The following is a 14,470-nucleotide window of genomic DNA, read 5'->3' as shown; positions in this document are numbered from 1 at the left end:
TACCTTCACTGCCTTCTTTGCCTTTCCATCAAATTCCCACGATGATTTTGGTGTTGGGCGTCCCTTGATGACAGCAGGAATTCTAATTTGGGAGCCAGCTTGACAGACCAGAGAGTCTTGTGCTCCAATGTCAATAAAAACTTCTGGTACCTCTGCAATACCATGAATAATATAACAAGATTTAGCTTACTTTTTTCAAAAAAGTTAAGTGGCTTACCTTCGGGAAATTACTTTCATAATCAGATCAAATGAATACATAAATGCAGTAAAAGATGAGTACCTTGAATATCAGTGGCAGGGATCTCTCCAGTTGTATCACTTGGTTCAGATTCACCAGCTTCATTGACAGCTTTCACTCTGAATCTGTACTTGCGGAGTTCTTTCAGATTCGGCACCACACATTCACAGGTGGTTAGCAGTTTGTCTGGCTCATTTACTCTTTTCCAGTCAGTACTGCCTTCTTCTTGCATTTCTACGATGTATCCTTTGATTGGACTGCCACCATCTTTGGCTGGAGGTTTCCATGCTAGAGAGATGCTGGACTTTGTTTTATCTTTGACCTCTGGGCAAGAAGGTGGCCCAGGTGGGTCTAAGAAGAAGAAGAAGAAGAAAAAGTATCAAATTTTGAAGCCAGTGGAATGCCAGATTTAATCTACTAAATATTAAAGTAGGAAATCTGAAAGAATACCTTCCAGAGAAGAGAATATAAGAAATAGTCTCTTTTCATTTTGCATTAATGTGAAAACAAAATAAGCAAACAACTAACTGGGATTAAAAAGACTACACACGATCTCTAGGTAGATCTATATTGTATTTATACACAATTGGTGAAAAGCTATTTTAAGATCCCTTTAAAGAGACTCTGCAATATTCTCTACTAAAAACTTAATTTACCTTAAAATTAAAAAACAAACGATTTCATCATTAGCTGGTAAAACTTTGAACACAAACTAATGTATGCCCTTTAGGGATGAGGTCGATGCGTAACCATCCTGTACGTTCCTGAGAGTGCTTTACCATTATAGAAAGTCTTTTGAACCCTCGCTCTTCCTCTCTGGTGCCTAGCACAGTTCCTTGCACATAGCACATGTTCAATACGAGCTTGCTGAATGAACAGTTCATTTTATATATATATATATGCTCCATATAGAACTTAGAGCATTTTAAATCTTTTTAACAAGTAGCTGAATTTTTTTTGACAGACTAATCAGATATATAGCAAATATAATTAATCATTGAGGCCATATTTTAATTTTTTAACTGATCTGCTAAATCTTTTGGAAGAATTTTTTTTTCTTTTATTTGACCTCATGGACTGTGCTTGAGACTCTTGTATCTTTGGTCAATATATATTATTGAAAAGTTAACATTTTTCCTTTCATTGAACTCCCAACTAGAGGGTCTCTTTAGGGAGGGAGATAATTTTCATAGTATCTAATGGGTTAGGGGTATGGGAACAGAGAGGAGCCTATAGTCCAGGGTCTTTATCATTGTGATAGGCTTAAGCCAACAATTTAAAAACTATATGATTTTACATATGTGTATACATGTGTGTATGTATACACACATATAGCTGTGTGTGTAGTGTGAATATCTAAACGTATACACACATATATGTACTTCTGATACTCTAAGTATGGGGCTTTTACTTTAATAAATAATTTGGCATAAAAAATGCAAGAAATTTAAGAGCAGAATTATCCATTTAGTGGCTTGCTCTTTGTAAACTCCAGAAATGGAAGCATACTTACATATAGGATCTCCTGCAACAGCTGGATCTGATGGTTCACTGGGAGGACCAACTCCTGCAGCATTTATTGCCATTGCTCTGAACTGGTATTTAACACCTTCAATCAAGCGGGGAACGTTAAATTCCACATCTTTCAATCCCACTTTGGTTATTGGTGCTCGGCTAACACGTGACCAGTAGGCACCTCCCTCTTCTCTCTTCTCTAGCCAGTAGCCAGTAATTGGAGAGCCACCATTGTCCAGAGGAGGAGTCCAGCTCACTAGCATTGACCCTTTGGTGCGCTCCAGAACTTTTGGTTTTCCCGGAGGCCCAGGAAGGCGGAAGGGATCTTGAATGACAACTTTATCTGATTTGCAGTCATCACTGATTCCATATTTATTCACTGCCCTAACCCGGAACTCGTACTGACCATTGGGGATAAGTTTCCAGACCTAGAAATCAGATGAATAGTGATTTCTTAAAAACAACATACTTATGTTGATTTCACTTATTTTAAAATTCAAGTTCTTTTCCTAGGGAAGACTATAAAAAGAAATCTATTAAAATTACGTAAATATGTAGTTTAAAAATACATAGACTCAAATGTGGAGAAAGGATATGCAAGTAATGAATCATTGAACACTACATAAAAAACTAATGTGTACTATATGTTGGCTAATTGAATTTAAATTTAAAAAATAAGAATATGTGTATTTATTGTACCTAATAGTGGATCTCTCAAGAGGCTTGGTTTACCAAACAGTATTTACCACGTGGCCTTACGTGCATGGTGCTAGAAACTACGATAAATCTTTTTATGTGCAGTTTTGAGTTTAATCATTAAATTCCAAGGTTATGCCAGAATGGTGTTCAGAGTCGTGTCCTTTTAATGTGTATAAGAAAACACTTAATTTACCCCATATTTCCTCTCTACAGCAGTGTTGGTGACTTCTTCCCATTCACTTTTCTTCCTGCTTGCATCACGTTTGTCAATGATATAATGGGTGATTTCACCGCCACCATTGTCTAGAGGGGCATCCCATGTCAAGTAGCAGGATTCAGCTTTAATATCCGTAACAGCAAGATTTCTTGGCGGTGATGGACGATCTGGAAAGGAACCCAGAGAGGAGAATGAGAAGACAATTCTTAGACACTGGACTTCGTTTTGAGCTAAGAAAGCAGGTCCCTTACCATATACTTCCACATGAACATTTCGGAACGCTGAGCCCAGGCGATTGGAAGCAGTAATGGTGTAAGTGCCCTTGTCTTCCCGGACTGCTTTGGGAATGATAATCTCGGTCTTTGCCTCACTTCGGGATACTTCTTCCTTGGTTATCTTAAGTGCATCAGTGGGTTTTTCGATCACAGTTTCATTCTTGGACCATTCAATCTTAGGCATTGGAAGGCCTGTCACATCTGCGGGGATGTTAACAGGCTCTCCTGCCTTAACTTTGATAGTGTCTCCTCGAACAGACAGGCGCAACTTAATAGTTGGAGGCACTGCAAAGAGAAGGGAAAGAAAAAAAAAAAAGTCATGCTCAACCTATGAGATAAAGGCAGCAACATAAAGTGCACTAAAATCAGGCTCAGATTCCACACCTTCGTCATCTTGTATGACCACATTAAGAGGCAGGGATGGTTCACTTTCCCCAATTGCATTGACAGCTTTGACGCGGAATTCATACATTTGGTGTTCATCAAGATCTTCAACCAGAAAAGATGTGGCTGGGCAGAGTCGCTTGTTAACTCTTTCAAAGTCGGGTTTGTCATGACGCCGTTTTTCAATGATATAGCCTTGGATGGGGCTGCCACCATTACTGCGGGGCTCTTTCCAGTCAAGGGTTATAGTGGACTTCGTCCTTTCTGTGTATGTGAGCCTCTCAGGAGATGTTGGAGGACCTTTAACCAGAGGCAAGTTGAAATGACAAGCATCAAATAAATATTCATGTAAGAGAGAGTATTTCACTTCAAATTAATTATGTGAAAAATAGGTTTCTGTTTGGCATAACCTTACATCCATCTTTAAAATCCTTCTGAAAACATATCAGTTACCAGAATGAGAGGCATTCATAATAGGCACAATTTTTCTTAGTAAGCTTTACAGTCAAAATTGTTGATTAAAAGTAAATTGAAGGGCATGTATGCTTTTGTTATTTTTACCATTTTTAGATCTTTTACACCTCTGTCACTGGGAAAGCTTCAAATCCTAATGAAGTAGAAGAGAAGGTTGAGAAGTTTTGCTTTGGATGACCAGCTGAGATCAAAGTGTTTCCTTTATTAACAGACAGTGCATAGGTCTCCTGAACAAACTTCGAACCAAATTGCCTCCAAGTGTGGGTTTAAAATGGAGTGGAAAGAGAATTTATGTAATGCTGCTGTAGTTTTGTGCCCAAAGGACAAAACAAAGAATAAGTGTGAATGTTAAAACTAGACCTAATCCTCTCCTGTTGATTATTATTGCAACCAGAAGCTGAGCTTTGTGGTGGAAGCTCAGCTCTGTTCTGATACCTCTGGTACAACTTGACCTACAGCGGACATATTTGAGATGAGCTGTCACAGTGAGGATGTAATTTTATTTTTTGGTTGGTAGGGAGGTTATGGTGGAGGGGGAATAATGCCTCTGTTTCTTGGGGAATGGGTCATCCTCACAGATTTTGCTTTCTTGGATGGGGTGTCAGGATGCATTTCCAAGTATGTGCAATTTTAGGGTTTCACATTTGTTCCTATTGCTTAAGGAGATTTCCTTTGGTTAGATTTCTGTTCTCTGGTGGCTTTTCTGATTCTGGGTCTCCGTATCCTTCCAGCGTGGAGACTACTTGAGGGCTAAAGGAAGACTAAGGCATTTATCATAAGGCTGTTGTCTATCCTGTAATCTTCCGAAAATAGTGAATTGCCTTTAACTACTAAAGTATTAAATGAATTGCAGAGATGTAGTATTTCTATTTTTAGGTTATTGCTAAGCTTCAGTAGATTCAGGTTTTTCAGTATACAAAATCATGCATGGATTTGTGCAAACATTACAGTGAGCCACAAATTACATTGAAATTTTAGCAAGTACAGTATTCTTAAAGTTGCTAGTAGTTATTAGATTTACCTTTCTTATCACTCTCTAGCTATAGAACATGGGACTGTTGGGGAGTTTGAAGCCATAAGGCTCAATAAAGGAATGACATAACTAGAAGCAAACACAAAGAAAACACAATGAAAACCTCTTTTACCTAGTGGATCAACTGCAAGAATTGGTCCTACTTCAACAGGAGGGCCACAGCCAAACTTGTTCTTGGCAATCACACGGAACATATATTCTTGCCCCTCAATGAGACCCGTGATGTCACATTTAGATCTCTCAGTCTCAATCGGTTGTCTCCAGGTATGCATCTTAGCATCTTTTCTTTCAATAATGAATCCTGTAATTTCACTTCCTCCATCATCAGCTGGATCAGACCAGTTAAGTAAACACATCTTTCTATTTGTTACAACAGGTTTTAAGTCAAGAACTGGTCCAGGAACATCTGAAAAATAATAATAAAAAAACCAACATAAAAATCAATGCGATAGATTGTATCACTTAGGAAAACCCTATGAAAATCCATGTAACATTCCTTACCAAAAACTTCTACCCTGGCTGCTGCAAATTTGGAACCAGAGCTATTGGTGGCTGTAATCACATATCTGCCATGATCTTTTCTCAATGCATTCTTGATAATTAGCTCAGATTTGGTTCCAACGTTCTCTATGACAACGCGGTCTTTATCCAGCTCCCCTTCTTCTATGGTCCATACTCTGGTAGGCACTGGACGACCAGTTACCACAGCTGGAATTCTAAGAGTCTTTCCAGCCATTATTTGTATTCCAGCTTTGACAGAAACATCTAGTTCCACAGTTGGAGGCTCTGTTTTAAAGAGAACAGTCATACGTTAGCCCAAGAAAGATGGGGAAAAAATCCCATACAAAGAAAATATCCATAATCTTATTCATGTAACTTTTAAGTTACCTTGTGGTTCAGCCACAGTAACAGGTCGTGTTTCTCCCGGTGGTCCTTCACCTGCAGCATTGACAGCACTCACTCGAAGTTTATAATCGGCGCCCTCTCGGATTTCTTTGACAGTATACTGACGGGTCTTGATCATCTTCTCTGTGCAGCGTGACCATTCATTTGTGCCAACCAGTTGCTTATCGACAAAGTAGCCAACAATTTCTCCACCGCCATTGAAAGCTGGGGGTTCCCATTCTAGATCAATAGTTGTAGAGCTTGTGTCAGTGACTCTTGGGACAGGTGGCCCCGGTGGAGCTAGAATGAATGCAGAGACACAAATCAGAACTCATTGAAGCTTTTAAAATGCACAATAACTTACTCTATCCACTTTTTCCAGAATGCATTGCATGTAATATGGGTAAGTACTGTCTTGTGAAACTTTTAAATTGTATATACAGATATTTTTAAAACTTTACATTGTAACCTTAATATGTGTCTGTAGTCATTGTTAGTATTTTGCTTGCTTTTTTTTTTTTGTAAGTCTAAGGTATGCAACATAATGATTTGATACATATATTGTAAAATGATTGCCACACTGTTAGTTTATACCTCCATCCCCTTACATAATTATCCTTCTTTTGGTAGTGATAACATTCAAGATCCACTCTCTTAACAAATTTCAAGCATATAATATAGTACTTAATTAAGTGACTTAATTATAGTCACCATGCTGTACCCTACTCTCTTTGTAAGAAATTACTTACAGATTGGATCACGTGCTGTTTTGGGATCTGAAGGGGGACTGAACTTTCCAGGTCCAGCTGCATTTTCGGCACATACTCTGAAGACATAGGTGAGTCCTTCTAATAGGCCTTCTACATTGGTCTTCAAAGAATTCAGAAGGCTTCTGTTGACACGAGACCAATGTGTACTATTAACCTCACGTTTTTCAAGCCAATAGCCCAAGATGGGACTTCCATTATCTTTTGGTTCATTCCATTTCACTAGCATACTGTTGCTGGTTATATCTTCTACAATGGGCTTATCCGGTGCATCAGGTGGTTCTGATAAAAAAAAAAAATTGCATATTTCAATTAGTTCCCTAGTATGATACAAAAATTCAAGTTCATAAGCTATGATAATGTATATACCCATGCATATGATAAAAAGGCAAAGTGTAGATGCTAAAAGAACCTTACCAAATGGATCTTTAGCTATAAGTGGCTTTGAAACACATGGTGGTCCAGGTCCAAACCTATTTTCAGCTCTTACACGAAAGAGGTACTCTTTTCCTTCAATTAGTTTTGTCACTGAGTGTTTGCAGTGTCTAAGTGTTGAAGTGACAGTAATCCACTCTGAGTCAGGTTTTGTCTTGTCTTTCTTTTCCAAAGTGTAGTTTATAATTTCACTGCCACCATCATCAAGGGGTGGTTCCCATTTACAGAGGACAGAGTTCTTTCTAATATCTTCAAATACAAAGTTGATTGGTCGTCCCGGTGTATCTGATATTTCAAAAGACAGCAGTGATTAAAAATTTGCAGAGAAGTGGTTGCAGTGGAAAATGTCAATGTCAGCATGCCCCTTTAACGTAAACTTCTGTTCTTCCTACATCTGTCTTTGTATCACATGAGCTAACCAACAACAAGTTTGGCTGATTTCATTTACTGGGAGGAAAAATGGGGCTGAGGATCCCTGGCTGAAGCTATTTTCTACTTCTTTTATCCCCCTTCCCCCTGGCCCAAACCCCTTTCTTATGTTTTACCAAGACTCTTATGGAGACTTTCTTCCATGGAGAAGTGTAGTTTTACCTACTTACCTAGCACACAGACAGTACAAGGAGCTTTGGCAATACCGTGGTCATTTTCAGCTTTGATCATATACAGGCCATGGTCAGGTCGGAGAGAATCTCGGACGCGTAGCTGAGATTCTCCTTTTTTACTGTTGTCGATACTCAAACGTTCTGTCAGAGGCAGGACAAAAGGTTCTTCTTCTTCTTGAACTTCACCCCTCTTCCTCCTAACTGTGGGTGCTACTCGCTTCTTAATTTCTTCTGGGGTAATGACTTTTTCATCCTTTAGCCATGTAATAGTTGGGTAAGGTGACCCAGAGATGGTTGCATCAAGTGCTATTTCATCACCTCGTTTCACTTCAAGGCTTGTTCTCATAATGACCTTTGGGGCATCTGTTTAAAGATTAAAGATGGAAATTGCTTTCAATTGCGATCAAAACATTTGATAAAACATTATTCTCTTTTACTGTACACTGGGAAAATGGCAACTCCATGAAACAAAACTTACCAATAGGATCTACAGCTTTGGTGGGAGGAGTGGCCCGAGAAGGTTCACTAATGCCAGCAGCATTTTCTGCTCGCACTCGGAACTGGTATTCCTTTCCCTCTTCAAGTCCTTTTGCTGTATAGGTCAGGACTGGTACTAGGTGTTCATTGCACCTCTTCCATTTGTCTTCACCCTTAGCAATCTTTTCTATGATGTAGCCCATTATCTTGCTCCCTCCATCGTACAAAGGTGGCTTCCATGTAATAGTCATTGCCTTAGCTGTAGGATTATGAACCTCAACATCTACAGGTGGATCAGGGGGCTCTGAAGAATAAGAAAAAACTTAATATGTACGTGTATAATATAAACCCATCTTTGTAAAATAAAAAATTACATATTAATTCCTAGCTATATTATATCCATGCCCAAACTTACGCTTTGGATCTTGAGCAATGACTGGATTTTTCAGTTCAATATATTCGCCTCCACCAATCTTGTTGACAGCTTTAACACGGAAGAAGTATTCACCATTTGGTATGAGATCTTTTACAGTCCAAGACAGTTTGTTCTCACCAGACATGACTGGTATATATGTCCTTCTCCCAGCCTCTCTGCGTTCCAGGACATAATGAAGGATTGGGCTTCCACCATCGTATTCTGGAGGTTCCCATGTTAATTTACAGGAACTCTTGGTCACATCACTTGCTTTAATATCTTTGCATGGTCCAGGTAAGCCTATTAAAAATAAAATGATTATTATTGTTAAGATGAAAAGTCAACCTGTTATATAGTACACTCTTTTTCTAAGTGGGTCTATCCACATTTTCGGTGGGATAATCTTTGATGTATTGGCGTATCCCCCACCCCTTACACTGCAGGCCATTTAGCATCCTTGGATCCCAATTACTAAATGTCAGCAGCCCCCCTGAGTCTTTGTTCCAAGCAAAGTTGCCCCCCTCCCCGCACAAATTTTTTAAAACAGCCGCATGGGATGGGGTAGAAAATGTTACTGATCCTGGTGAAAACACTATGGACAAATGCAAATACAATTAACAAATGAATATTGGCAATTTAAACATTCTTTGGGTATACTCTATCTTTTATTTTGTACTTAACATGCCAGTTAAGTACAGTTAACTACAACAGAAATAACTTAGTTTAATCAGAATTTAACTGGCAATTTCACCTCTATAATTGCTTTGCTTCTCACACAGGAAAGAAATCATCTGGAAGTAGCCAACTCATGAAACCCTTTATACTAACAGTGCAAAGTTAACTAATTTTCCTAACACATGAAGAAGAAAATCTGGTATTTCATCAAAGAATGATTACCTATGACTTTGACATTGATTGAGCCAGTTGCTGAGCCGAGCTTGTTTTCCAGCGTAATGGTATAAACTCCAGCATCTGCATGGACACTCTTGGGAACTTCAAGGTGTGCAGAGATGTGATCATTCTTCATTGTTAACCTGTCACTTGCTTTGACTTCTTTGCCATCTTTATGCCAACTAATGGTTGGAACCGGGACAGCTCTGAAGGGAACGGGAATGCTTAACTTTTCACCTTCAATAACCACAATGTCGTGAGTCTCCATATCAATTGTTGGCTTGCCTGTAAGATAGCCAAAAGAGGAGAAAAAGATATGTCAAAGTGCAATGTGTAAGCAAAGCCTGTTTTATTAATTATAAAGGAAACTCTATTCTTACAGTCTGGGTCTTTGGCAACCACATTTTCGGAGATTTCAGATGGCTCACTGACACCAACAGCATTGACGGCTCTCACTCTCAGAACGTACTCCTTGTCAGGAACAACACCTTCGTCAACTTTGAATTTCAGGTCTTTTATTGGGCGAGAATTAACTCGCATCCATTTCTCAGTGCCTACCGGACACATTTCAACATGGTATCCTATAATCGGACTTCCACCATTTTTCTCTGGAGGCTTCCAGGCAATGGCAATGTGCTTTCGCCCAGCGTCAGTCACATGCAAGTCAAGTGGAGGTGAAGGAGGACCTGAAAGAAGAGTGAAAAATTCACATCTGTGATCTCATCATCAAGCTCTAGACAGTATCCTTCGGATAACTGATACTACTTACTTTTTGGATCTTCAATTGCCAGGATTTCTGTGGGTTCACTTGGGTGACCAACTCCAGCTTCATTTTCTGCCCGAACTTGAAACTGGACCTCTGTTCCTTCAATGACATCAGTTACTCTGAAGTTACAGTCAGGTCCTGAGGTTTTTCCAGCTTTCACCCAACGGGTCCCTAACTTTTCTTTCTTCTCAATGATGTATCTATTGAAATAAAGCATTTCATTAGCATTAATAGGGAAAACAGGGAAGAATTTTTAGCAGAGTATAAATTATTCTTTGTGAATTAATTAAAATTCTACCTCTGTATTGGTCGTCCACCATCATTTTTCGGTGGTTCCCACTTCAGGTCAACATGTCGCTTGGTTACATCAACCACTGCCAGAGCATAGGGTGGACCAGGGGTGGCTAGAAGCAAAATATTCAATGGTTAGAAAAACCAGAGGGAAAAGTGATAATCTACTACAAATGGTGTCACAAAGATGAAGTTAGAGAACATACTAAAGGTGTCTTTGGCCAGGACAGAGTCCTCAATTTCACAGTAGTCACTTTGTCCTATGGCATTTTCTGCAGCAACTCGGAACACGTATAGAGAGCCCTCTGTCAATGGGGTTACTGTGCACTTGGTGTCTTTGACAGTTGTGTCCACTGTTTGCCAGCCTTTTCGCCTCACGTCTCTCTTTTCCACAATGTAGTTGGTGATGGGGGACCCTCCATCCTTCTCAGGAACTGTCCACTTGAGGTCTGCTGTATTTTTTGTGATATTAATAACTTCAAGCCAGCGAGGTGGTGATGGAGGATCTAAGGAAGAGAAAGAGAATTCGATTTTTTTATTGTCCAATATTCATTCAGTCTTCACTGAATTCTCTTGTTACCAGGAAATCACATATAGCAAGGATGAAATAATCTAGTGATGAGGTTTTCATTTTTCTCATATTGTAGTTCTCAGTTATACTTTAGAAGAATTTATATACCTTAAACATCAAGAGTGACTTACATAGTTTTTCCCTGCAAAGCACAGGGTCACTGGGTTCACTGGGCTCACTTTCCCCAGCCTTGTTCACAGCTCTAACTCGGAATGAGTATTCCTGCCCTTCCATGAGACCGGTGAGCAAATGCTGAGTGGTGGGAACACCTTCAGCCACTCGGACCCAGTCATCTGTTCCGGTCTTTAGCATTTCAATGATATAAGACTCAATCTTTGCCCCTCCATCATGTTCTGGCTTTGTCCAATTCAACATCAATGATGTTTTGCCTACATCTTTCACAGTTGGTTTTCCAGGAGGCCATGGTGGATCTGCAAACCAATGAAATAAAACAATTATTTAGGTTTGTCAAAAAAGGAATTAATGGAAGCTTCAAAATAACCACCGAAAGATATATAAATAATACCTATGGGATCCTTTATTAAGATTGGTTCAGTTGATCTACTTGGTTTTCCAGGTCCAGCAAGATTTTCAGCCAACACACGGAATCTGTATTTTTTCTTATTGGTGAGACCTTTCACTCTGAATTAGGAACAAAGTATGAATTGGATACCATGATCAGCAGAAACCTCTGTGTACTTTACACAGAAGGGGATAATTTGTTTAAATTGTAAAAAACTGATACCGAAATTTAACTGAAATTATTTCATTATAAATTTAGATTTGGTCAAATGTACCAATGTAATTATAGTATCTATAATAGTGATCATTCTCATAACATACTGGAAGACCACTTTGCAACTCACAGAAAGCCAATATTTTATAGTAAAGAAATTAAGAAATGTGTCCTTGAATGGAATTTATATCATTTTTGAAATTATGTGGTAACACAAAATATAAAAATAATTTAAAATTTTATGGTAATATATAAGAATGTATATCAAAAGGAATGCTAAAGAATAAAAAATCATATATACTGCTATCTTAACATCTTGATGGAGATATTGGACATACCTATATGTTGTGTCCTTTACTGGCATCTTATTGCATCTGACCCATTTATCAGTATCAGGATCTAATCTTTCAACCCAGTATCCAGTGATTGGGCTGCCACCATCATCGTCTGGCTCACACCATGTGAGAGTAACTGCATCTTTAGTTATATCAGAAGGTTCTAGGCGAGTTGGAGGTCCAGGTGGATCTATAGGCAGGATAATGATATAAGTGTTACATGTCCTATATATAAATATGACACCCAAATCCAAGTTTGACACGAGAATCTTTTTAAAAAAATTTTGGCCAATGGATTAATGAGAAACTTACCAAACTGAAATTTAGCTGTTATTGGAGAGGCCTGAACTGGTTCACCAACACCATACATGTTTTCGGCAGCAACTCTGAAGATGTACTCTTTGTTGGGTGTTAGTTTGGTTGCCTTGTAGTTTGTATCCTTGACAGTTGATGAGAGCTTGTGCCATACTTCACTGTCAGTCGCTCTTCTCTCCACAACATAGTTTGTGATTTTAGATCCACCGTCATCACGTGGTGGGTTCCACGTTAGAAGGCATGATTCATTGGTCACTTCTGTGATGTCAAAAGCGGCTGGTGGTCCAGGTTTGTCTGTGGAGGACATTACACACTCAGGAAAAAAAATTTTTTTTTTTACATCCTGTTTGATTTTAAAAAGTAACTGCAATGAGTTTGCCCAGTTTTGAAATGACAGCCTCACTCACCTAAGACGTTCACTTCCACCACCGCAGTGGCCCGACCACAGACATTCACAGCCTCGATGATGTATGTGCCGGTGTCACTTCTCTTACTATCCATGATAGTCACTGTGGATTTCTTAGGAACGTTTTCAATGGTGATTCTTTTGTCCTGCTTCAGAAGCTTATCGGCCTTTGTCCAAGTTATTTTAGGTTCAGGTTTTCCAGTTACAGTGGCAGGAAGTTCGATCTTAGTTCCTGCTTTTACAGTGAGACCAGCAAGGAGCTTCACATCGAGGAAAATTTCTGGAGCCTCTAAAATTGGAAAAGATTATTTACGTTAGCAAGTTCAAAAGAATTAAAGGCAGAGGCCTGGTTAATAACACAAAACCCCAACATACGTACCCTGTGTATCCACAGCCTGGATTTCATCTGTGGGTTTGCTTGGTTTGCTAGGGCCTTGCCTGTTCAAGGCCTTCACACGGTAGGCATACCATTTGCCTTCTTCAAGACCTGTCACTTCCATTCTATCAGAAAACAAAATAGGATATTTTACTATAATGCACATAATCTGTAGTATTCATAATCTTTCTAAAATTCATACCTACTCTTGATAGAATACTACTCCTTAAATTAATTCTGGATTGCTTCAGTATTGTAACTAATGAAAACCTTGGAAGAGGGATAAGTTCAGCAGCACTTTTAAAAATTGGACAGGCACACCAGGGGAATTCTCAGTGAAAAAAAAGTAACAGATTTTCTAAAAGAAAAACACTCATTTTAGTGGGTAAGATGAAACATTTACTTGTGTGCCATAATTATATTTATAAAATAACTATAAAATAATATATATAAAATATAGATATTAAGTATAAATGTAAAATAGAAAAACAAATATAAATTATATTTTTATATAATTATACTTATAAAATTATAAAATTAAAATATAAATATAAAATAAATATAAAAATAATAATTCTAAAAACCTACTTTGTTTCTGCAACTGGTTCTCCACAGGCAACCCATCGATCAGAGCCACGTGGACATTTTTCAACTATATAGCCTGTGATGCGTGAACCACCATCATGCTTAGGTGGATCCCATGTTAGGAAGATGCTGTTGGCTGTTCGATCCCTCCATTTAACATTCTCTGGTGGGTCAGGTACCGCTATAAACATTTTAAAGAGAGTCAGTCTTAGATAGGTCAGCTATGAAATCTCCATATTGCCAACCCGTGCCTTTCCCCCATAACTTCAACTCCAGGTATTAAAGCAAAAATGGTAATAAAAGGCTAGATAAGAAATCAAGAATGTACTCACTTGCAGGAACTGACATATTTACAGGTTCATCAATATATGCAGGTTCTCCAGGGCCACATTTGTTACGAGCACAGACTTTAAATAAATACTCTTTTCCTTGAACAAGATCAGGAACTGTGAATTCTAGGTCAGTCACAGTGTCTATAACCTGGGACAAAGAAATACAATTACTTGTTTCCAAAAAACGCTTTCCCTGAGTCAAAAAGATTTTTATCATGAGCAGGGAGGGATACAAATAGAAATTGTTTTTGAACGATAAAGATTATTTCATATTAGAGAAAAAGTTGCAGGGGAAACATAATATTTAAACCTTACTATATTAAGGTGAAACTTTCATAGTCTATACACATTAAAAAGGTGGCAAAAAGGTATTGATTCTTTTCACTAGGTTGGTTGTTAGAAACATGATTTTAAAGTTTTTTTTTTTTTTTTTTTTTTTTTTTAGCGCTC

The 14,470-nt window shown here is 38.4% G+C and overlaps 1 protein-coding gene and 1 long non-coding RNA gene across 3 annotated transcripts in view; one reads left to right on the top strand and one right to left on the bottom strand.

Moving 5' to 3' along the window:
- LOC114223053 (uncharacterized) overlaps nucleotides 1-10,382 on the top strand; it is an 87,871-nt gene extending 77,489 nt beyond the window's left edge. The window contains exons 4-7 of one of the 2 annotated variants that reach the window (XR_003612047.2): nucleotides 2,666-2,981; nucleotides 6,459-6,558; nucleotides 8,588-8,710; nucleotides 9,196-10,367. This is a non-coding gene — a long non-coding RNA (uncharacterized LOC114223053). Of the gene's footprint in view, nucleotides 1-2,665; nucleotides 6,559-8,587; nucleotides 8,711-9,195 lie in introns of both variants that reach the window. The other variant, XR_015767862.1, reaches the window with a different exon arrangement.
- Nucleotides 1-14,470, bottom strand: part of TTN (titin) — a 268,068-nt gene that overhangs the window by 72,898 nt on the left and 180,700 nt on the right. Inside the window, 27 exon segments of the mRNA XM_028121746.2 lie at nucleotides 4-152; nucleotides 281-589; nucleotides 1,752-2,181; nucleotides 2,646-2,836; nucleotides 2,921-3,229; nucleotides 3,329-3,628; nucleotides 4,948-5,241; nucleotides 5,337-5,621; nucleotides 5,724-6,020; nucleotides 6,470-6,769; nucleotides 6,905-7,207; nucleotides 7,522-7,887; nucleotides 8,003-8,305; nucleotides 8,417-8,716; nucleotides 9,314-9,592; nucleotides 9,688-9,993; nucleotides 10,077-10,273; nucleotides 10,372-10,477; nucleotides 10,571-10,870; nucleotides 11,067-11,366; nucleotides 11,462-11,577; nucleotides 12,010-12,196; nucleotides 12,319-12,615; nucleotides 12,729-13,016; nucleotides 13,107-13,228; nucleotides 13,692-13,869; nucleotides 14,021-14,168. Coding sequence (XP_027977547.2) covers nucleotides 4-152; nucleotides 281-589; nucleotides 1,752-2,181; nucleotides 2,646-2,836; nucleotides 2,921-3,229; nucleotides 3,329-3,628; nucleotides 4,948-5,241; nucleotides 5,337-5,621; nucleotides 5,724-6,020; nucleotides 6,470-6,769; nucleotides 6,905-7,207; nucleotides 7,522-7,887; nucleotides 8,003-8,305; nucleotides 8,417-8,716; nucleotides 9,314-9,592; nucleotides 9,688-9,993; nucleotides 10,077-10,273; nucleotides 10,372-10,477; nucleotides 10,571-10,870; nucleotides 11,067-11,366; nucleotides 11,462-11,577; nucleotides 12,010-12,196; nucleotides 12,319-12,615; nucleotides 12,729-13,016; nucleotides 13,107-13,228; nucleotides 13,692-13,869; nucleotides 14,021-14,168 — 6,960 coding nt within the window.

This window comes from Eumetopias jubatus, unplaced genomic scaffold, assembly GCF_037043125.1.
Source record: "Eumetopias jubatus isolate StellerSeaLion01/CBP00866 unplaced genomic scaffold, mEumJub1_p1.0 scaffold_3, whole genome shotgun sequence".
Lineage (NCBI taxonomy): Eukaryota > Metazoa > Chordata > Mammalia > Carnivora > Otariidae > Eumetopias > Eumetopias jubatus.
The sequence above is the reverse complement of the archived record's forward strand: the minus strand, read 5'-3'. Positions and strand labels throughout refer to the sequence as shown.